At 40.0% G+C, this 24,740-nt stretch overlaps 2 protein-coding genes across 2 annotated transcripts; both read left to right on the plus strand.

The window, feature by feature from the left end:
- Positions 1–134: 134 nt before the first annotated feature.
- Positions 135–1,396, plus strand: foxd5 (forkhead box D5). Its single transcript, XM_072386958.1, has one exon. It carries the CDS (start codon positions 227–229, stop codon positions 1,280–1,282), a length of 1,056 nt encoding a protein of 351 aa, XP_072243059.1. The 5' UTR covers positions 135–226; the 3' UTR covers positions 1,283–1,396.
- Positions 1,397–2,462: 1,066 nt separating this feature from the next.
- pgm5 (phosphoglucomutase 5) lies at positions 2,463–22,923 on the plus strand. Its single transcript, XM_072387748.1, has 11 exons — positions 2,463–3,041; positions 4,259–4,421; positions 4,566–4,712; positions 4,925–5,050; positions 5,153–5,343; positions 6,798–6,952; positions 13,048–13,163; positions 16,076–16,211; positions 16,902–17,085; positions 21,560–21,697; positions 22,521–22,923. The coding sequence occupies exons 1-11, from the start codon at positions 2,784–2,786 to the stop codon at positions 22,608–22,610; spliced, it is 1,704 nt and encodes a 567-aa protein (XP_072243849.1). The 5' UTR covers positions 2,463–2,783; the 3' UTR covers positions 22,611–22,923.
- The last annotated feature ends 1,817 nt before the right edge of the window (positions 22,924–24,740 follow it).

A 24,740-nucleotide genomic window follows, 5' to 3' on the forward strand; every position in this document is an offset into this window, starting at 1 on the left:
AGGTGGAGAGTTAATGGGGCTGGCCTGCAGGACAGCAACCTCCTAACATATAAAGTCTCTGCTCTCACCGCAGTAAACAGTAAAGTTTTAGAGCAACCGGGGCACATTTGCGCTTTTACGCACGAGAAGGGGGGCCTCTGGGTTTTTACGCACGACAAGCTACAATAAGGCCACTTTGGCTCAGCTGAGTTTTTAGGCGTTTTTTAAAAATATTGTGCGTGTTATTATGACTCTATCCAGTGAATTTGAAGCGTCAGTTCACACTGGATTACCTCTAGAAGAGGATGAAATTGACATAGTGGGCGAAAACGAGCCTCTCCACCGGCATTTGTATCGAAATGAGTGCTCTGCGGACCCCGGATCCTCAGCAGAATCTGGTGCTGAGTTTGACTCTTCAGAGCCTGATTCGTCGGGGGAAAGCGAGAACAGTTTCTGTGCTAACGCAGCGCCGTCCAAAGCCCAGAGCACTTCGGTAAAGCCACCCTACTCCTACATTGCTCTCATCACCATGGCCATCCTGCAAAGCCCGCTGAAGAAGCTGACGCTGAGTGGCATCTGTGACTTCATCAGCAACAAGTTTCCTTACTACAGAGACAAGTTCCCCGCTTGGCAGAACTCGATCAGACACAACCTCTCCCTCAACGACTGCTTCATCAAGATCCCAAGGGAGCCTGGAAATCCAGGCAAAGGGAACTACTGGTCACTGGACCCTGCCTCGGAGGACATGTTCGACAACGGCAGCTTCCTTCGCCGAAGGAAGCGGTTCAAGAGGAACCAACCCGATTTCGGCAAAGATGGACTTATGTTTTATTCCAGTTTAAGTTGCTACCGGCCATACGGGCAACCATATAGCGTACAAGGCCAGGTAAGCCCCACACCCACTGCTCCTATACGGTACATACCAATGCAGGAAAGCATCATGATGCCTCCTTCATCCTACCACCTTCTACCACACGCTATGAACAGTTACGGGAAGTGCGGTGGACATAGAGACTCTAGGGCACCGCCGTGTGCAAGGGAACCAAAACCTGGCCTGTCAACAAAATGCTCCTTCAGTATTGACAGCATCATGAGCAGACCGTGTCCCATCAGGCAGCAGAGCCCGAACCCACCGCACAGCCCTGACAGTGGTCTTGGATACGGTCATCTCATGTCCAATACAACTGCCTGTTTGGTGCCGACGCTCCTGCATCCTCTGAGAACTTCTTTTTGCCTTCCTCCCATGCTGGGCAGCGCTCCTTCAACAAATGAGCATCTCAGACTCGCTTACCCTCGCTGCTGAGGCCTATACGAAACTTTACAGTTGATTGTTGTATCTTATTTCTTAAAGAAATATTTTTAACTGCATGCTATTTATATGCACTGACATTCAGAAATGTGTATTCAAAGAGAGCAGTGTAAATAAGATGAGTAGTAATATATTTGTGACTGTCGAGGCAAGTAAAACCTCAGATGAATGCTTTCTTTTTTCTTTCTTTTTTTTTAAACCAATGAGTTCAAATAAATGTCTGAAATATAATTTGACTTTTGTGTGATGATTTCGAAATAACAGTCCATGTGATTGAAATAAATTTTATTTATTGTAAAAAAAAAACAACTAAAAAAAAAAACATGTTATCAAGCTCTATTAATTGTGCGTTATTGTGTTCAGTGAGCCAGTGCATGCCATGCCTAAAATACTAAGAAAACTTTGCAACAAGTTGGCTGTGTTGATCAGCAAAGCCCATCAATGTAACACGTGGGGAAAATAGATTTGAAGTGAGCACATTGGGTCCCCTTTTGTAAAAACAATGAACTGACATTTGAATTGCTCACTGATCCAAAATAAAGCTCTGTACTTTTCCCCTATGCCTTCCAAAACAAAACATGCTTATTATGTTTTGGGGTATTTTGTAGGTAAATTATACGTTACAAATCATCAGCTGAGGTTTTTTCACTCCGTATAGAAAAAGCTCACTTCTTCTATCCCGCCTCAGGGTGGCGCTGTTTACAAAGTATTGAGGCAGAAAAGACCAGCGTTACCCTGTCAAGATGTACTGTCCCAGCTGTCAAAGATTGCAACGTCACTGATCCTCTTTTGATTCGAAAACTTTGCTGAAGATAGATTACATTTTATTTAGCATTAAACCGAGGGTCCCCAAACATCATGATTGCAATAGAATAAAATAAAATTAAAAAAGACACTTTACTTTTATAAGGAGAGGATTTTTGCTGTCCTCTCTCCATCTCAAATGGTACAATAGGTGCAGCCATGGCGTGATATTTCCACACTGGGCCGTGTGAACACCACAGTTCAAGGCAGTGTCCTGTTACACACCGGTCCCTACACAATTCCCCTCTCCCATCAGTCAGATATCTATTTTTGGCCACAGCCTCAGCTGGTTGTAAGCCTTGACCATTCAAACCCTCCCTATTTTTTTCTCTTATACTCAGTTGTCCATGCTTATTAGGAAAAGAGGGAGTTGTCTAGCAGCAGAGGGGTGTATTGGTGACTGTTTGGCTTGGTCTGTCCTGAGTCGGTCAGCACTTAGGGATGTTGCTCTCTTGGCTGATGTCGCTGAAGTGAAAACTTTTTTTGACTGGGTGCTTCCCGTCATTATAGCCAGATCATCACTGTGTGGGACTGCTGTCACAGCTGTCCTCCTCGCCTGGGAGGAGCAGCCTTGACTCTACTTTACAGACAGACAATATCGGTTTTCTTCAACTTTATTGTCTCTCTGTGGACACCTCCAATTTCCAACAGCAGACTTGTTTGATCGGCGTCGTCCCTGACGAACAGGAGGATGGAGACGAGCCCCATCCCGGTGGTGACAGTCCAAACTGCCCCCTTTGAAGATCAGCGGCCCGGTACCAACGGGCTGCGGAGGAAGACTGCTGTCTTTGAGGGAAAGAAGAACTACCTGCAGAACTACATCCAGAGCGTGTTGTCCTCTATCGACCTGAGGGATCGGCAGGGCTGCACCATGGTGGTGGGCAGCGACGGCCGCTACTTCAGCAGATCTGCCATCGAGGTTATAGTGCAGATGGCAGCTGCCAACGGGGTAAGAAAGGAGAGGGCGACCCCACAAACTGCCAGGCGTCTGTTCTCCTCCATTAACATGCTGGAGATTCTTCTAATCAATTAGAATCCATATGTAACTTAACGTCTAAGTAATTATAACATTTCTCGCTGGTTTATCATTTATTGACACACGAATATAATGTGTTGTATTTCTTAACAAAGCAACAGTTGCAGATCAAAATCAAATACCATTACAGATGATTAACATTGCGGAGAAACTTCCTATGCCAGAATATACAAGACGATGGATTTGCGTCTGAGCAGGCACATGAACTGTCTCATAGAACTTTCCTCACGCTTCTTTGAAACATTGTAAGACTGGTTTGCTTCTGTTTCATATTTGCAGTAAATCTGTTCTCTGCAATATTAACACTCCCAAACGTGTGAACTCAAAATGTCAGCCGTAGATTAATGAAATTAGGAAGATGGAAGATGGAGAGGAAACTCCCCACATCTCTTTCAAAAGGCTTCGCTGTGGGAATTTGGTGATTGGTTTGGACAGATTCCAAAGGAAAAACTGAGGAAAATATCTTTTTTTTCCTTTTTTTTTTTTTAGATCAGTGAGTTTTTCTGCTGGCCCCAGCCAAATGTCTCTTGGTGTAAGCCTTATCAGCACTTCCATCCATCCTGTACTATTTTCCTGCTTACGTTTGCCACTCCACCTCCCCGCCCCTCGGCATTGCTGTTACACCTCTCCGGGGCCATACTGTACATGCTGGGGATCCCCTGTCATGGTGTGTGGCAATGGACCAAAAGGAGAGCGATGACACTTGCACACAACCGTCCCCATGTCTCAATTAGTAAACACCAAATATTGCATCTCCCACTCCCTTAAAACAGTGTATACAAACTCAACATCCTGGACTTTAGAAGGATAAATTCCTGTCTGGTGAGGACACTTTTATTTAGAGTTGCTGATATGCAGAGGAATTATTACATGCTGCTACCACTAGGCCTACATAAGTAGCATACATGGTTTAAATAGAGAGCAGCTCTGTTTTTAGGGACCCTCTTGGGGGAGATCATTTCCTTTTTTTTATTTTTTAAAGCAGACAGTCAATTGGCCACCTCTAGAATTGAAAGATGCTTTAGTCTGGGATGGCTCTGTTTGATGGCCATGCTCTTGGACAGAAGAGCAGAAATAAAAAAAAAAAGTTTCTTTGAATCATATATTCCTCTAAAATCTGTGCCATGCAGATTGGTCGGCTGGTAATTGGTCACAACGGCCTCTTGTCCACCCCTGCTGTTTCCTGCATCATCAGGAAGATCAAGGCGATCGGTGGGATCATCCTCACTGCAAGTCACAACCCTGGAGGCCCCGGTGGTGACTTTGGAATCAAGTTCAATGTATCAAATGGAGGTGAGAACTGTGACAAAGAGCTTGTTGTTTCATTCTTCCAGCTGCCTCTTATGTGGAAGCCAAAGAGACCATTTTTCAGTCAAAAGTGTTTGAAAGTAATGCAAGCTTTGGTTATATTTCTTGACTTTTTTCTTTGTCTGGCAGGCCCGTCTCCAGATACAGTGATGGAGAGGATCCATCAGGTCAGCCGGACACTGGAGGAGTATACCATCTGCCCTGATCTGCGCATTGATCTGTCTAGGCTGGGAAGACAAGAGTTTGATCTTGAAAACAAATTCAAACCTTTCAGAGGTACAACAGTTATACATGCTGGGCTAAAATCCTTCATTCAGCATTCTCAGTTCATAATATTATACACGAGGATGAATATGGCTCATGATGAGAGTATCTTCTACAGATAATCAGCCATTATTGTTGCCTTGTGCTTTTTTTTCTTGAACACACAAATGTACACCGATAATAATAATTTCACCCAGCAGTGATGGTTTCTTCTGTGTTTCCAGTGGAGATTGTGGACTCAGTTGAAGTGTATCTACAACTGCTGAGAAACATCTTTGACTTCTCTGCCATTAAAAGTCTCCTCACAGGACCAAATCAGCTTAAGATACACATAGATGCCATGAATGGAGGTAATTCTAGCATCCACTCAGATGACCTCTGAGCTGTCATTACTGTACATCATAATAATTCTGTAAATGTCCCCCCTTTCCTCTCCTTTTCCCATGTCACAGTGATGGGCCCCTATGTACGCAGGATCCTCTGTGATGAGTTGGGGGCTCCTGCTAACTCTGCAGTAAACAGTGTCCCTCTCGAAGACTTTGGTGGTCGACCTCCAGAGCCCAACCTGACCTACGCCACCTCTTTGGTGGATACTATGAAAGGAGGCGAATTTGGCTTTGGAGCCGCATTTGATGCAGATGGGGTAGGCCATCTGTGTTTATTTTCACACCCTCTAGTGTCATAAATCAGTTATAGGAAATCACAGGCTACGCAGTGATTGATCTGTCTCTTAGACTCAGACGGGTGTGTGTGGTAGGCTTGAGGGCACGGCCTCAGGATGTTTAAGTTAAACATCTGAAACTCCAGTGCTAGTTTTTATAAGATGAAATAACCAGGAATAAGAGAGATGCTTGGAGGTTTGAAACTGATAACACTCGTCTTCTAAAATGCTATTTTCCCTTGTTTTACATTAAATAATGCTATTGTGCATGAATAACTTGTGCACAGCCACCAACGGTTGAATACATGAAATATTATTTTATCACTTGGTAACACTAATGAATGGTCTAGATACAGAGAAATGGGAAATAGACAAGGTTTATCGGGACTTTTATAAGGTACTGAACAGAAAAGAAAAGTGTTGGTGATAGTTCTATACCAGAATGTGCTTGATACAGGAGATTAAAGATGCATATAAAAGATCTTTCAGTCAGTCAGACTCTTAAAGAGGATGGGCATGTATCTGAATGGGCATGGATTTTCTTTTAAATTAGGAAAAAATCAGGAAATCTTAATTATAAGAAATAATCCAATCTAATTTCTTGCATTTTAGTGAATTTTTAGGCACACATATGTGCTTAAACTGCACCCATTTAAGATTGATATGTCTTCATTATGGAAAAGGAAAACACAATGAAAAATATAGTAGAATATATTTCACTAAATCTGTATTTGATTTTTATACATGTATACATATTATTTTTTGTTTGTGTGTTGCTGAAGGGAGGAAAGGCAATAAGGGCCAAGTAATGGTGGGTCAATGATGATCTAATAAGCTGTTCACTTTTTCCACAAAGTCATTCAATAGACATTTCTACTATATACACACTCCCACACATCCTTTGGAAGTAAATTATCTTAGTAATATTATTAGAGGTTTACATCACACATGCTCTGCTTCTCCTACAAGGATTTGTGTCTCCAGTGATGATCATCTGCAGTTATAATCTGACAGGGGAGATGTCTCTTCTTTAGTCTCACATAGTACTGCACACACTGATATTTTCCAAAACTCTCATCTGCTGTACTAATTATTGTGTGTAAAAGTTTCAAAAAGCACACAGTCATTTGTATCTTATAGTGTTCTGTGTTTCATGACCCAGGAATAAATGACACACTCATGTACGTATTTTTAGCTGTGAATTCATACACATTTGGTGTGTTAGTGAGTATTTATGGAGACCGGATAGCATCTGCAGGACTGACTCAAAATAAACTACAGTGGCTAATAGTTACTGAAGAAGCATGTCCCAGAGTGCAGAGTTTTTCATTATTAGTTATGGTCTTCTCATTGGATTTTTTGACAATAAGCTGTCAATCAAACACATTACCTGTATGAGTCTCACAGTGTACAGAATAATCTTGTGTTGTTCTTAGGACCGGTACATGATCCTTGGAGAAAACGGCTTCTTTGTGAACCCCTCAGATTCAGTGGCCATCATGGCTGCCAACCTCTCCACGATCCCTTACTTCAAACAGCATGGCATCAGAGGATTTGCTCGGAGTATGGCCACCAGTGCTGCCCTCGACAGGTACGACACACACACAAACACACAATCAGTACGTCCAAGGACTCATTTCACACCGTCCAACCTCTCTTCACTAACTCCTGCAGAGCCTAATCTCTGGAGGGGGACAACATCCACCTCGAGATCACATACCAGGGAAGGTGCTGGTTAGGACACACCACATATTTAAAAAAGTAGAGCACTCACCAAATTCAGTTAAATGAGTTTTTCTTCATTCAAGAATTGCTTTGTAATAAGTCACTAAATCTGAATATGTAATCTTATTATTTTTTTTAACAGTCCTCAGTCCAAATATGGAAGTAAAAAAAAATTGTGTTGTTGCTGCAGGGGCCGCAAAACTATGAAACAGCCTTCTTCAGTTGGAAAATCAATCCAACTAGAACCACTATAATGATACATTTATAATCAAGTTCCCTTTATACATCCTGTTTCTTTTAAATAGTTTTATGGTGAATGGATTTTGAACACTTTCCTTCACTTTGAGAAAACCGAGAGTTGTTTGAATATGTACATGAGTGTGTTTATCAGTGGATGTGTGTGTGTGAAAACATATTAGTGTGCACATTTTTCACATTATCACACAAGATATTGTAGGTGGACGTGTTGCTGGTTTGTTTCAACAAACCTGACAAAGTATGAATGTATTACATAGAATATCATCTTGTTTTAATCTTTACATTGCAACTTGGCTCGTGGTCAACTTCCACAAGAAGTCAATGGATAAGCCTGGTTAAAGTAGATATTTTTAGAATATTTCAGTTTGTTCTGCTGTTTTGCACTGTGTGTAATGCTGAATAGACCTGTCTTTGTGCGCATTGCTGAATGTGTGTGTGAGGAGGTGTGGGTGTGCAGCTATTGTTGGTGGCGGGAGACATTAACGAAGTGACCTCACTGCCGGTCCTCATCTCTCTGGGTTTCACAGTTACAGCCTACATATGTGAAATGTGAAGTGGGATGTTACATCATAGAGTTATTAGGTTTTTTTCCATGTGTAGAGGCACATGCACACACAGACTCATGTACTCAGTCGCTGTTGGGTGGTGTTGCTCTGGTCCTTGCCCAAGGCTGTGTCTTATGATGTCTAACTGCAGTGATTACTCTGAAAGAACTGCTTGCTTTTGTTGCCTCCCATGTCAGCACCACCTCATCTCATCACACTATCTCTCACACACACACACACACACTGATTGAAAACAACATGTCCCACTGCAACCATAAGCCACTGACTGATCTCTCATCCAGCACACACATCAAAATGCAATTTGCTGGAAACTGTAACTTGTTGTGCAATGTTCTGAGAATTAAGAATGAACTTAAAGTAATGTGTCTGTTAGAGATCAATCGTAAACCACAGCTGATGTCATGCTCTGGGTCCTCCGAACAACTCTGTTAGACATTTTCTAGATTTTTATATGATAATCTTTTCTCATTAAACACAATTTCACCAGAATACTCAAAGAGTTCAGAGTTGTTTTCAGAGTAAGGTACACCCCCTGTTCCTTCTCTTCAGCAATCACTCACTGATAATGAGAGACATTTGCAAGGCTTGCTCAATTTGTTCAGCTCTCAGCTACACAACTACTGCTTAAGTTCCTAATGTAACCCTTATGTACATTACTGCATGGGTTTGACAAACTCCAGGAAGTGTTGAGGTACTTAATGGTATGATGTTGAACACTGGAGTCTGACCAGGTTTGAGCCTTTTTTGGACAGTGTGGGTCTGACAGTTTTACCAGCCCTCCCTGCTGTGTGTTTATGAATTTCCAAGCCCTCCGCGTTATCAAAGGCATGATTAATGTGATGGTTTATATCCCGTGTGCAGTCGTATGTGTTTGAAAGGAATAAGGACAGAGAATACATTTGTTTTCAGATTGTCAGAGGATATTTTGTCATGCAGAAAATAAACTGGATCAGTTGGACAGGGGTCTGGAGTTTCTCGTGGTTAAGTCTTTCATTCTTGGATGCCTGCGCCGTGTACATATGTGTGTACATACATATCCACGTCTCTCTGTGCAAATACAAAGCTGGAGCTGATGCAGCATGGACGGAAGGGATAGTGGGTTGGCAAATTTTGGTAAAGGAAACATCTGCCTCTCTTGTAACAGTTCAAGGAATGTGAGGATGTAGGGGGGGCTGAATTGCTGGTTTGTATGTTACTAGTATAAAAAATGAGAGTAACAACTGATTTGCACAACAAAGTATAAAAGGGATAATATTTGATGTTGTTCTACAACAAATTGTTTTAATGACCATTACTAGCAAAAAAAGTTTGTTTTAACTCTGACCCTGTTTTGGGTGATTTTCATGCTGACATCGGGACTAATTGGAGTCCTTCCTGGTAGTATTAGTATTGCATGGTGGATAAGAATCTAAGCAAATCAGTTGACTGAATTTACTCAGTATTGTACATTATTATGGATAAAGTAACTATTAAACATAAACTCAGTTTGAGCTCAATATGACCATCCGTGGCTAGTTTGGTTGGACTTGTGTTTTCATCACTAAATTCCAAGGTTAAGTTAGAAAAATAGATAAATAAAAAGCTCAAAAAAGCTATTGAGAAACTGCGAAATGCTGTCACCAGGCTCACATTCTGTATTACACAACAATATTTTGATAGGAAACGTGATGCAGGCCATAGCCAAGTCAAACACCAACCCTACAGGCACACTTTTCCCCTGGGAGACTATTGTTAGATGGTAAACATGTTCTCAACACAGCTTTGGAAAGTCATAGAAAACCTCTAATGTCATGGAGGAATTTTGATTCTGTCTCCAAATAACAGTTTGAGAAGTGTTTGTAAATGCTATGACTGTTTTGAAAGAAAACACAAGGGTTCTGATTTACAATATTTTCATTCTTATCTTTAATGACAACACCTTAGTATTCTGTTCCTGTTTTGCCGCAGACGCTACAGGTCAAGCATGCCGCACTTTTTGTCTGAATGCTAGCTCCACACTGAGCTGTCTTCACAGCAGGAGGCGATGAGCCTGGCCACGGGATCGTGTGTTCGGTACAGTGCAGATGAGGAAAATCCTCATCGCTTATTTTAGACCTCGGTATTTACCGATGTGCAAGAAATATGCACGCAAAGACAAAAAGGGAAAGACAATGCAAGCTGATGAAAACAGCTGATTGGCGATATCATATTTTGAGTGCGTGTGCACCAGAGAGAGTCCCAGCAGTGACACTGACAGAAAGGACCCGAACTGGGTTTTTAACCTTGTGTCTGGCCTTTACACACTCAATTCTCATCTTAGCTATCTCAGTTTTAGGTATTCTTATACCAAAATGAGAATTTTATACTTATTTTATTTAACTAACTTTACTTTTTATCCTAATTCTGTTCTTTAGTGTTGTGAAACAAGCCTCACAGCAGAGCTCACACCTACATGCGAGAGGATTACAGTCCTTAAGATAAACCTTCTAGCATTTCTGTGTTTGAGAAACCATCCACCAAGCCCGGCTGGTCCATTACGTGTAGGAAGTTTGTCAAGATATACTTGTGGGGCTATAGAGTGGATATGAAACCAGAAAATATTTTATTTCTGACTGTGATTATGTGTGTTGTTTAGTTTAAGCTCAACTGGTGCAACTATCAGACTTGAGAAAACACGATTCTCACACTGTTTTGTTTGAAAATGGACTGACGCTGTGGTCAAAGTCGGCGCTTATGTTGGTCGAAGACGTGCCATTAAAAACATCAGAGGGCAAGAGACTGTTTTCTTTAAAGGAATGCCAAGCTTTCCGTTCCATGCTTGCATCCCCACAGGGGGATAAAGCTGGTTTACTCATATTTGGTCATTTATCCCATCCTCTTATAAACAACTGCACCAGGCACTGTGGGGTTTATCTATGTGCACGATGATTATGTGGATGTGTATACTACCAATTAAAACTCTAAAACCACCCACATTCACTAACGTCACATTGTGGATTCCCAAAATTTGACACGTATGCATGCTTGTTCCTTTGGCCGAAACGTGTTTTGTTGGTTTGAATATTTATCCAGCATTTCTTCGCCAAAGTGTGTTTACATTTTGAGGAGATCACTAAGGAGCTGTGAATTATGTTGTGACTGAGGAAGGATCTGTTGGTAAAAGGAAGGAAACAGTATCTTTATCTATGTTGCAAACAGAACATCTCTGTAAGCAGATTTTTTATTTTTTTTGCTGTGTATCTAATGTTGAACTGTGCAGTCGGCTATTGGAAACTACAGCTCAGTTTTTGGTGACTACAAACATAAAGACCAAAAACATGAGATTTCCAATAATGCATCTGTGCCACAAAACACAAGAAAGTGCAAAGATGCACACAATAACAATTTAAAAGCATGACAGGACAATATCCCAAAAAGGCACATCGCTTGAGAAAACATAATAATGAAACTGAAAGAATGGAAATTACATATCTCCACAAGAACATTCTCAGTTTCACACACACAAAAAAAATCTCTTTCACTTGAAGTACCTTTGGCCAACTAATGCTCAAAGGTGGATGGACAGCTTCTGCAAATGTGTTGGACCTGTTTAATATCTCTCAGGTGAATGATCACATGGCTGATCAGCTGTTTGCGATCCCAGAGAATAAATTTGGAAAAAATACTCACTGACATGAGAAAAAAACAATCACAACGTGCCAAACTGAAAACAATTCCCAGAGACCTTTCCTTGTTTTTTTCGTCCTCATCGGTAGCCAAGATGACTGGCTTTGTTTATGTCATCGCTCTCCAAGTTTGGTTTTTGGCGAGCTACTGCTACTATGTCACTCTGCGGGCATGTTCAATGCAGCCTATGCCACTCGTCACTTTATTTAGCAATATTTAAACATTTAAGTTAAAATTCGCTTGACACTTTGATTGAAAGTTCAAAGCGCAAAGTGTTTTTTATTCACCTATTCAAACAAATATTAATGGAGCTGCTTCAAGCTTCAAGATGCTGATCTGCCATCAGGAGAGACTTGGGGTTCAGGGTCCTGCTTAGAAGCACTTCTGTGTTGAAAGGATAGGGGATTGGACCACCAACCATTCCAGTTGGTGGACGACCCTCTCACCACCTGAGACATGGCTACTGATAATGATCATTAATATTATTGTTATCGTCAGTTGTTTTATTTTTTTCATCTCATACTTAGAGGGTTAGTTGTAGAGGGTTTCATTCATCAGTTAAAACATGCCACTTTCTCTATCTAATATTGTTTTCCTTATTTTATTTATTAATTAATTTTTTGGTATCCGGAGCTACCATTCTTATACTTTACTGGACGGTTGATGGTTGAGTCATTGCGATTGTGTTTTTGCTTTAGATGTTTTGATTTAATTTTCTGTTGTTATTTTTGTCTAAAATCTCTGATTTTCGCTTCTCTGAAGCCTCTCTATCCCGATGGAAACATTTTGGTCCATAGCTTCTCCACTACTGTCTCCCGGTTAGTCGGTGTCAGTTTGTTGTTTGGTGTTGAACAGGTAATGTATGACATTTATCTACATTTTTTTTTCATTTAATTTCTGCTGAGAACAGCTGCTTGCTGTTTCTGGAAACTATGCTGTTAGAGCGATGAGAGCAAACCAAAACAGTTGTGGGCCATAAAACAAGAAGTTGTTGAAATGCTTAGGAGAAGGGGGGGGGGGGGGGGGGGGGGGGGTCACGTTGCTATAATGCAGCTCTTGTTCCTTTTCTTTAATACAGATATTCTTTTTTCCTCTCTACTCACACATATCTGCACCTTTATCCCTCCTCGTGACCCCATAATAAACATATATTCACTTGTACAAACACACACACACGCTCACTCCGTATCCTTTTCTTTTTATGTGACTACATGACTCACAGTCAAACATCAACTGAGAGGTGACTCACTTTGTTCCTGCTGCCTTTTGCCTTATTAAGTTATTGGATGAACTGCTGGCAGATGAGGCCTGTCATGCAACATTTGCTTTGCTTCATTCAAAGATCAAAGGATCTATTTGTGAGTTTATCTTGATATCAGAGCTGGTGATAATCTGATGTTGGATATTAGAGAGAAATAAATATAATGTGTGTTTGTGTGCAGAAATACAAACTTTATTTTGTCTCTCTTGTTTCTACTCTATATGTCTGTAGGGTAGCCAAAGCTATGAAACTGGCTCTGTATGAGACTCCCACAGGCTGGAGGTATTTTGGGAACCTGATGGACTCTGGACGTTGTTCCCTCTGCGGGGAGGAGAGTTTTGGGACAGGTATGATATACTATAGCACATCCACACAATCCAAACTTTAAACACTCATAAAAAGAGATTTGTGATTTCTGAAGTGGTATGTATACTTGTATCTAACTGATCCAAAGGCAGAAGCAGCCTTTTAGATTGGGAAGAAAAGGCCATGGATTCAAATCCCTGGACTCATTTGGAAAATTTGAGTGGGTGTGTGACTGAGACATCCCCTCCCCTTTGCAGCAACTGTTGTTGAGGTGCCTGCAGACAAGGCCATAGCTGGAGGAGTGCCCTAGCCAGCTGTTGTCAATGGCTAGCAAGGGAATTCCTCGCTTCACATGACTTTTTCGTCTTATTTTGGCAGTTTTGTCCAATGTTACTATTTCATACACCAAAACATTAGGTGACCTCTTGTAAGACAACAGCATCAAGACGATAAAGACTTGTGTAGTAAGCTACATTAGTGGGTGAATGGTCAAATTGGCTGTAACCAAGTGTCAGCCTAAAATCACAAATCTGCATCTCTTCCAGTCTGCTTCAGGTCTAGAGTTTTAAGCAGTACATTCTGACAGCCTGTAGCTCCAGTCAGTGCCGTCTAATAGATGAGAAGGCTGTGACCCTGACTGCATGTGTAAATAATCCCCATTCTTCTGCTATAAAAGGAGACAGGGGCTCCCTGAATCACTGCAACATGCAGACAGGCCTCAAGTGGCAATGTTTTTAATAAATGCAATTGCAGACACACACATAGATGGTCAAAATAAAATAGATAATGTGCCCACACATTTAACAAGACTTACATGTTTGCCATTGTTTTGCATCTGTTTATCTTTGCTGCCCTCGTAGCCATCATATGACATTTCTGATCTGACCCAAAATGTAGGTCTCATTTTCTTGATTTTAGTGGCTTTTTCAAATAAACTTTTCTTTGTAAGAAAGACGGAAGCACGGGGTAGAAATAAAAATGTATGGTGGTGTGAACAGAAGAACAGAAGAAAGTAATGGAGGGTGCGAAAGTCCAAATATGAGAAGTATTGACAAGGACAAGAGAGGGCGAATAAGCAGAGAGAGAGCTCAGGCGACTATGGGAGCTCACTCGTTGTCTATCCTTGTAAGGCAAAAAGCTCAGAGGGAGCTCTGTTGAGTAAATCATCAGAGCTGTACAACACTGCTGCTTCCTAACTCTCAAAGACACACAACAGGAACAGTGTTAATTTAGCCACTTTTCTGTGTGGGTTTTGTTAAAAAAAGAAAAAGAAAGAAGATAAATTCAGTCATTATTCCAGAGATCGTCTGTTTTTTTGTGCATGTGTGGGCCCCAAAAGAATAAGGAACAAAAATTGTGCCACACTTCCAAAAAAAATTTAGAATAACAATAGCATTAACTTTAGGATGTCCTTCTCATATCATATAAACGAGTTCATAACAGCAGGGTTGAGCTGAAAAGAGAAGCTGCAATGTAATGAGAGCTGCTTGGCATTACCAATACAGATCTTGACACATTTTGATCCCCTCAAAGTGAGTGACAGACAAAAAGAGACACACAGTGACGCAGGGATTAGATAATGACAACTGTTAGTTTCGTAACAACTGCACAGTCACGGACACAGCGCTTGACAAGATACTTTTCTTATTTTCAGTGTACATATTTAACTAGCAAAAGAGAAATAATTATTTTAAAAACTATTTGTGAGAGGGCAACTGAGAATGATACCTGTTAGCAGCTGAGTCCATTTTCCACTTCAAGCTCTTGCATGGAAACATTACTAACACATTCTTAACCTTAAGAGATACCTTAACTGTGCAGCTGTCTTTGTGAACAGACTGATAGCTCCCCAGTGAAGGAGACAGCGGGTGTGATCGGCTCTTCTGCTTGTGTGTGTGTTTCTTGGTCAGGCTGCAGACATTGTTCCGTTGGAATGTTTGGTTTCGTCTCCATGGTCTCCCTGATCTTCAAAATAACGTGCAGCAAAGATAAATACTTGGCTCAACCAAATAAACCATTACATGTTTACTTTTAAGGTGATGATCAATAAATCACTGGGGGACTTCGACTTTACATTGATTTGTAAACTAGCAAAAGTTAGTATTTTTCCTTGAGGGACCTGAAGAAACGTTCTAACACCCTCTACCTCATGGATTGAAAAACCATCATTGGAAATCAGTGAGGGTACTGCGCTTTGGGTTGCAAGAGTAGGCACACTAACTACAACAGGCTACATGCAATGCAGCTAACAGCTTACTCTCAGTCCTGAAGTGTAAACTGAAGTTCACCATCCAATCCCAAAAATCAAACTAAGTTTTTATTATCTTAAACTTTGGTCCACCACAGCCTGCAGGTTACAGTGTATTGCCATTTTTGAAAATCCTGTTCTGTTTGTAGGATATATACACTTGAAAAAATTGTTTCATTCAGAACTTCTTTGTTTTAAGAGGAAAAAGAGTTTACATTTGACGTGAGGAGGTGGTGGCAGCGGTCAAACACAGGGAACAGTAATCCACCAGAAATACTTCCACACATATTCGTTGTTTTTAAACTTCAAATTGGTTTTCACTGAATGTTTTTCACCCTTGGTTTGCCTATCATTTATTCCATTCTCAACTTCTGTCTGCCTCAGTACCAGAATTTACTGGACAAATGAATCGTGTCACAAACACAAAATGTGGCACACAAAGAATAGCAAAACAAATCAAAACAAGCTTTAGTGAAACACATGACTGAACATCATACCGGCTGTTATGAGCAAAGAAAAATACACCTTTGTATCTAGTTTTTGTGTTACACTGAGCTAAAGGGTTGCAAATAATCTCATCATAATTTGAAAAAAGCTAAGATTTTTTTTATATCTTACACACTTAAGTTGATTTACACACATCAGGTTTATATTCAATTCCAAAGTTTAGGAGTGGTTTCTCGTGAGTTTTTCTTTCTTTCCCAGGTTCAAACCACATTCGTGAGAAAGATGGCTTATGGTCGGTGTTAGTGTGGTTGTCCATCATGGCGGCCAGGAAACAAGGCGTTGAGCAGCTCGTCAGAGAGCACTGGGCCAAGTTCGGACGCAACTACTTCTGCAGGTGACCAGCTGAGCAGTCTTTCTGCAAGGCATTTGATCAGGTTTTCAGCCTTGTTTTCATGGTCCAGGGTTATCTAAATCCTCTTTACTCCCTGAAACTCACTTGAATGATAAGTTTTGTCTTCTTAAATCATCTCAGTCCATGTCTAAGTTAAATCCTGTGTGCCTTCTCCTCCTTTACCTTAATCCTGGTTGCTTGTTGTCCTTATTTCAACCTCTCCCCTGTGACAGTTACTGTAGTCTATGTTCCCACTGAATGTTTTCTGTAGCTTTTTATGTTCCCACAGAGAGTTTTTTCCAAATTGATGCACATTTCCCACAGGACACAAGAGAGACAGGACAAGGACCAAAATCTGTAAAACATCTGTCATCATTTGAAGAAAAAAAAAAAGTCACTCACTCTGAGAAGTCTCCTCTATAGTCTTTTTAAGTGCCATGGAAACACACTTAGCTGGTTTGAGTGAGTTGATTCTAATGAGGCAATTTGAAACATAAATTAGCTTGAGGATTAATTTTTTTTTATAGAATTGCAGAAAAATAAGAAAAAATGCTTTGAAATGTATGTTCACTTCTGACAAACTTTCCCTTTATTGTTATATAGTCAGTCATGGCTTTATCACCTATATATGTATATGCGTTTTTTTGTTTGTTTAATCTTTTTAAGGTCTTTCATTTGTCTTGTGATTGTCAGATTTGATTATGAAGGTCTTGACCCACGTGCAGCCTTTTACCTGGTGAGGGATCTGGAGGCAGTAATCTCAGACAAAGGGTTCACCAGCCAGAAGTTCGCCGTTGGGGATCACATCTACAGCGTTGAGAGGGCCGACAACTTTGAGTACATCGACCCCGTGGATGGGACTGTGGCTCGGAACCAGGTCAGTGTTGGAAGGCTATAAATGCATGTTGTGAACAGAATGATGAAAAAGCAGATGTTTCATTTCCAAAAATGATTATTTAGAAGATTTAGGAAGGAGTCTTAAAAAAATATAAACTGGACAACAATAGATTACAATGTTAATATGTGTATGAAGAAAATTTTCAAGTTAATTGGAATGCTTATTACATTTTGGTCAGTTCAAACGTATATTGTCAGTTTTTACATAAATATGTAGTAAGAGAGGAATATAAAATGCTAAATGGCCTATTTATTCCAATATTCGTTATATATTTTTGTTAAACATATGGGCTATCTTTGCTTACCCTTTTAAAGGTTTTCACCTGGTATGCCTGGTATGCCTAAATGACCCTCATATCAACATTTAGCTGGTAGTTACATCTATGAATTTCAATCTTGTTATTGGTTGACTGATAACGGTTTTAGCTTATACGCTAGTGGGAAAGAATGAAGTGCTGTACTGATGGGTATCTGTGCAACATCATGAAAGAGGTCCATGTGCAACTATAAGGCAGAAAGCAAAGCTGAACCTGATTTGTTTGTCATAACCATGGTCTTAAGCATGAAGTACAAGGTAGTTAGCTGTACCAACAATATTCAATAGTCAATATTCTGAGGGGATCTTATCCCTTTGCAAAGAGCATAAAAATATTGAGGATTCAGGACAGTAAAAAATGAGCAGACTGGGATCCCATGAGTTGCTAATGTAGCAAAGTCTCTGCAGATACTTCATGTCTCCAAATGCAAAACTCTGATACGATATGATAACGCTTTTCTAGTAACAAAACCAAAAACATACTTACAACAATCAAAGAAGCGGAAGGATGCAGGTCTTACTTTGTAAAAAACACTGGTGTTCTTAATGCAAATCAGATTTACAGTTACTCACTTGGAACTTGTTGAAATATTCGCCGTCAAGAATATTGTTGGGATTCGGTCATTTCTCAGCATACTTGATAACAAATGTATTGACATAATGGGTACAGTCCATTCAAATGCTATAATTAGTACCACCCACAGTCCTAGACCAAGCTAGCTGTCAGCTGTGTCTTATGCTGTATGTTGACAGTAAGTGCAGCTTCTATTAAATATGGCAGGTTGAAAAGTGTGTGAATATTGTGTGAATAGCTTGTCAGTATTTTTACTTTGACACACAACCAATGTCAAAAACCAGGTAAGATCATTAAGAAACATTCCCAGCTTTAATGTTTCTACAAGTCTGTGATAAAACTGTCAACAATGAAATAGCGTTTTACTATAGTTATTTCATTATTGAGTGAAGGAGAATTTACAAATGATAAAAATGAACATTCATTATAGAAGTTTTTGTTGGAATCGCCCTAACTGCAGTTTTCCTGCCCAGATGTGCAAGTATCCAGTTAAGGATAAGTTAGACACCCATCTATAGAAATGAAATGTGTTAACAATCTCATGATAGGTCGCCCAGCTTAGTTCGTTAGCAGTTAGAGATCTTGCTCGGTTAACATGCTGTTATTTTCAGTGCGTTAAATACTGGTGTTTTAACAGTGCCTCCACTTTATGAGATAGTCACAGTTAACTTTGTTAAGTTAACTTTAGAGCAAACAGTGCAACTGACAATATCGACATGAGGACATTAGACGAATGACGATGGATTAAGTAGAGGGACTTCTGTCTTTGATATTTTAGATTCAATATCTCTCTGATTCTCATCAGATACTGCTGGTTTTTTGTTTGAAATAAATATTGAGCTCAATCAAGTCAGTGATCAACTTGTCTTCAATTCACATGAATTACTCACAATTACAAACACTAAAACACATCTCAGTCATCTTTAGATTTGCTTTAGTTACAAAGAGAATATTTCAGGTTAGAGCCTAAGTGGATATAAGTACAGCCAACTGAAACACACAACTATGAGAGTGGAAAACATTGTTTATATTGCTCAAGTAATATTGATGGTTGAATTTTGGCCAAAGAAAGGAAAGAATATAATCTTAAGTGGTGGTTTACAGTCAGGATGTTATATCAGCACTTTAAACAGAAGCTTTAGATATAAGCACCCCCTTTCCTTAGTGGTCCAAATCTGTATTTCAGCTAAAACAGGTTATCCGAAACTGAGATTGACCCAACCACACGCAGACCTGTAGTAACATTGGAGGAAATTAACATCAGTATGAGCTGGACTACAACGTGTGATCCCAAATTCTGCTTTACATCAATTCACATCAGGTTAAGTCATATTTATTCACCCTCTCTTCCCCTTTTTCATACGTGTATTTTAGACCACCCACTGAAAATTCCATGTTTGGTCCTGACGGTCTATCTACCATTTCAAACTGTAAACACATCCATACATACATACGACATATGGCACATATCCCAACACTGATAAGTCACTGGTCAGTTCAACAGTCCTGTCTCCCTCTTTTCCTCCCACTTGTTTTCTGGAGTTTAGCTGACTCCTCTGTTCTCCTCACAAGTGTGTGGAAACTCATGGCGTCAGTACTTCTTAGCTCCTGCCCCACCTAATACCAAACACACATACGGTCATTTATCTATGACTTCAGAGGACATTACATGGAGACTAATACATTGGCCCCTTAGTTAGTTAGTTAATTTATGTTACAGAGTCCTCTTTTTGTCAGGTGTGCATCCTCACAACATGAGTGATATCTGTCCACACACATGCACACACTTATACATTTTAGTGTGTGCATTCAACCACGTGCTTGAGTGTAAACACATGCACACCCTTTCAGGGCTTCTCTGTTTACACTTGTTTCTGCTGGCAACCACCTCCTTCAGCTTCACCCTATGCAGCATCAAGGAGGGACAATGTCCCTTTCTTCCCTGCTGCAAAATACTCCATTGTGTTACCATGGTTACAGCAGGGCCACAGCTAGTTAGTCAGTCACCCCAAAATGGTAAATCCTCAGCAACCCAGTCGCCCCAGCGAATGTTATTACAGCACACATTCCTCCCAGGACAGAATTATATCAGCTGTCGTCTCACTTGCAGCCTCTCCATTGCGAGGGGGAAAAGTTGGCGCTCAGACACAAACACACACAAACACAAACGCACAAGACAAAGCTTGGGGGATTTGCACACAGCGACATGGCAGCTTTTTGTGAACAGCTACTGAATTAATTTAGCGCTGTCTGCATATCATACAGGCAGTTGATGGATTTCGAGCGATTCTGCTCCGTGTTGTTGGAAAATTTTGTAAAATATACAATCTAATTATGATATAGTTTAAAATACATTCAAAACTTTGTTTTTAATGGCAGTTTTTATGTTGAAAGAAATAAAACGTTTTCAAAGTTGTTGTTTGCTTTCTCACGACCAGATTTAGCATCCGTTGCTTTTATCTATCTACTTAACAAGCATTAGCCAGCCCTTTGATAACTGCATTGTTAGAGATGAGCTGCCACAGATAACAGATAGAAAGACAGACAGCCAGGCGGGCGGTCTGACACCTCTCATTATCACAGTCTGTCTTCATCCTTACTATGACTTCCTCCCAGCTGCCAGAGTCGTGAGGAGGCGAGTGCTCCAGAGTTGATGGAATGAAGCAATGTACCCGCTTGACATTTACTGTTATAAATGTCCAAAATACTCTGATGACACATTTGTCAATATCAAGGCATGTAATACATTTTAGGTCTGAGGTGGGAATACAAAAGCTTTTGACAGCTACAACAGTCAACTTGTTAATTCTATAAAAAAAGTGTGTGAAGGTGGGTTTTAATTGAAACCCAAAAATCATTTTTACATATTTTGGTTTGATTTTCTCTCAAAAGATATTGCTGCCTTTAACTCTGTGCTTGTCTTTTACTTGTGGAATAAGGAAACGCACACTTTGGAATTTAGGATAGATAAGTGCCATCGCACGTCCATTTGTCAAAAAGTCATATCCTCCTTGTGACAGCCAACAGAAGAGGTAGTGGTAACTCATCAGAATAATATCCTGTTTTTCAAAATGCCGAGGCCAAGTTTAATGAGCCAAGAGCAGAAGTCAGTTAGGCTTTTAAAAATGTGATGTTTTACTCTTCTTCTGTCAGGAAAACTGAAATTCTAACAGCTGCAGCATAAGCTGCTGAACCAAATGAGGAATCCTCAAATTTAAGTTGGGGATTGCGGTCATGAAGCTTGTTGAAATGTCTCTTTAGTTTCTAAACTTGGAAGTCAACATTATGATGATGTTTCTGTGCTGCTTACCTTAAAGTGATACAGTTTGAGCACAGGCCCAATAAAACCCTCACCGATAGTGACATCTAGTGGGCATTTGCCTTTACTGAAGAAGTGAAGATAGAATTTTGTTTAAAGTTTCATATTTATGTTGTTAGATGCCAAAAGTTATATTTAGCCTTGTATATGGCGCTAACAATTCAGCCAACTTAGTTTGAAAGAGAAGGGATTTATTTACGAGTCATATTTTCTCATTCAACAAAAAAAAGTTTGTCTGTTTTCAGGGTTTAAGGGTTGTCTTTACTGACGCGTCCCGTCTGGTGTTTCGGATGAGCGGGAGCGGTGGAGGGATGGGGTCCACCATCCGTATTTATGCCGAGAGCTTTGAGAGAGACCCTGAGAGGCACAACAGAGAGACTCAGGTACAGAGATTGTATGATGGTTGGTTTGTGTAGTTATTCTGTTTGTATATGTATATATTTCAAATTGTACCATGGTGTTATCACTTTTTACTAACTTGTGCCCACATGAAAATGCTGAAAGTTCAGCTAGTTTTATCACCATTAGAAATAAATCCTTAACAGTGAAGTACATCTGTTTCTTTAACTCAGTGATCATAATTTTTGCCTGAAATCCCCTTGCCTTAACCAGATCAGAAAAGAGTGAACATGATTATAGCACAGCGGCAGGTGTGCTTATTCATTCTGTTCAACTTCAAGTAATATGGCTGAAGTTGAGCGACCTGTAGTCTGTAAAGTTTAGGAACACTTGGTTCTTGTGTGGTTGTAGATGTTGGGCTAGATAGTGAACTTTAAACATAATCATAGGGTTATAAAGTTGAAGTCATGATGACTACAGGGCTTATGACATTTTGGAACAATTTGTGTTTTTTGTTCATGTTTATGAAGTTTATCTCAAACTGCATTTAAATGTACTGTTCACCGCTGAACAGACCTTTTTCCAGTGAACAGAATGATAAAACATTTTTCAAATGAAACCAGAGAGGTTTATTACTTACTAGCAACTGGACTTTTGTTACAGGGAAGCATTTAAGTTGAGAAGACAATGATCAATAGACATGCCATAGAGTAGTTGTTTTATTTCTGCTGTAAAATCCAGGCCTCTTCACCGGCTTAGTTTCAGTACTCTGAAACTCTGGAATGACTGTGACCTCACTGAAGTTTCAAAGCATTACTGCCATCTTTGTTCAAATTGTTTTGCGGGTCGTGTTGTCTCTCTCTGCAGGTGGTGCTGGGTCCTCTCATCGCAATTGCCCTGAAGATCTCTAACATTCACGAGAGGACAGGACGCCGCGGTCCAAACGTTATCACATGAGCAGCAGGGAGAGACACACGCACACACTCAGTCACGTGTACACCCAATAAAAATGCATCTGCGAGCTCACACTGAGAAAATGATCTTCATTTCACGTTATCTGCCATTTCAAAACTCCCATTCTTGCAGCTTCCGTCCAGTTTTTCACTTTTCTTTTAACGCTGACCATCTGAGATGTTTACCGCTGGAGTTTGTCTCGCAAAAACAAAATGAATGTTCGACAAACTTATTTCTATCATTTTTTTGACCACTATCATCTGTCAGCTATTGATAATGAAAAGTATGTTAACAATAAACATATTATGTAAGCGCAGGCTGATTGTTATTGTTTGTGACATGCTTTTAGCGAGATTTACAGATGACGGAGATGAAAAACTTACCACACTTCTTATCTTTAACTGTGCAACCTCTCGTATTGTTGTATTCATTGACTCAAAACATTTTTCCCCATTTGATAAGAAAAAATAATGATTTTGTCAAAGCTTGAAGTGGATATTGCAGCTCAAAGCAAATTGCATTTCTCGTCCCATTTACTTTGTGTCTTGGCAACACAAGGAAGAAGCGGTAAATAAGAACAACACTTTCTCTAATTTGTTTAATCATATCGGATTCTTTTTCTTCTTTTCATCCAAGTAAACATTGTGTGCAGTGGTTCTTCTTAATCAAACGAGACATAATGGAAATGAATAAATACACATTAAAGTGATATATACTCATGTTGCCTTTTGGCATTCGAGGATCTAATTAAACAAGTTCTTCATAATTACGAGCGCCGCACCACACAGATGGTGATTGAGCAGCACCTGCTTTTGAGCTGAGTGGGGAATGTGTCAAAGTTGTTGTGTTGCAATAAGAAATAATGAGGGCTGATCTTTTTATGACCTGAATGGGACAGAGAGAACAGGAACTCATAAAACAGCCTGATTGCTGTCATCACCAGTTGAGGATATGCCAGTGGATATCCACAAGGATGCGATCACTCAGTCAGTCAGTCAGACCTTACCTGTCAGCCATTACAGGTTATTGCCCCTTCCACTTGTTTTATGATGCCAGGGGTTATGTGTGTGTATCCAATTTGAACGTGTTGCAAAGAGGACTATTTAGGTTTAAGATGAAAATGTTTGTTGCAGAGCGTAGAATGGGTAAGAGCATGATTACATTAATGTGTTCCACTTCAGTACTTGGTGCTGTTCTTAAATATAACACCAACGACTACCCCTTTATGTTAATAATGAGCTAAAAACTGCAGTCACTGTTCCACCAGTGCTTTTATTTTGTTTATATGTTCTATCAGGCGTGCCTTAGAGTCCTTCACTCTGTCCCTGTTTTCACCCAGATGAAACCGGCTTCAGCTTCTGAACATAAGATTAGATAAGAGGAGGTTGAGGAAAGATTAAGACATAGATAAGGTGTACAGAAAACTTCCTTAAGTTTCTTGTGAAACACTAAAGGTGAATAGTAGGACAAGGACAAATATAGGATGTTGATGTCCAGGTAGATACAATATATTCTAAGTTAGTTTTATAATCAGCACAGCCTTATGAGGCTATCTTTCTACAGGAGTCAGAAATGGAGCAGTATATGGATATACTTCATGGATACTGCATAGCTATACTATGGAAATACTACAGTAACACATGTCCAAAATGTTGAAATAAGAAGTAATCTTGCATTCTGTTCCAGCCACTTGGAATAGGTTTTAAAAAGACATGATGAGACTTTGGATAAGTTAAGTTAAGTGACAACTGTTGCTTAAACTATTTTGTTGCATTTTAGTAAAATACAGATCCATCATTGTTCCACATTCTTAGAACTCTTAGAACACACACAGTATGACAAAGTGTAGCATCATTTTGAGCCATTATATCTTTACTTTATTGCACATTTCACATTCAAACAGGGGAAACACTATTGAATCCGTTTTTGAATAACTTACAGGTATTTGATGTTAATGACGCAAAAACTGGAGCAACAGTGAAGCAGACAAAAGTAAGTTCTCTCTGGATTCACACTAGATGGGTTGTTAGACATACAACCAAACAGTATGCCACTCAAAAGCTCATCCGTTGTTTAGGAATCCAGAGACAAAACATCACGAGTAACAATCAAGCACATTTGAACCCAACATGT

This window comes from Leuresthes tenuis, unplaced genomic scaffold, assembly GCF_036924035.1.
Source record: "Leuresthes tenuis unplaced genomic scaffold, fLeuTen1.0.hap1 SCAF_6, whole genome shotgun sequence".
Classification (NCBI taxonomy): domain Eukaryota; kingdom Metazoa; phylum Chordata; class Actinopteri; order Atheriniformes; family Atherinopsidae; genus Leuresthes; species Leuresthes tenuis.

Bases quoted from the DNA above. Each gene is read 5' to 3' on its own strand.
- pgm5 (XM_072387748.1), top strand. From the start codon at position 2,784: ATGGAGACGAGCCCCATCCCGGTGGTGACAGTCCAAACTGCCCCCTTT. The intron at 16,212-16,901 runs GTGACCAGCTGA...TGTGATTGTCAG, and splicing joins GGACGCAACTACTTCTGCAG to ATTTGATTATGAAGGTCTTG. The intron at 21,698-22,520 runs GTACAGAGATTG...CTCTCTCTGCAG, and splicing joins GGCACAACAGAGAGACTCAG to GTGGTGCTGGGTCCTCTCAT.
- foxd5 (XM_072386958.1), top strand. From the start codon at position 227: ATGACTCTATCCAGTGAATTTGAAGCGTCAGTTCACACTGGATTACCT.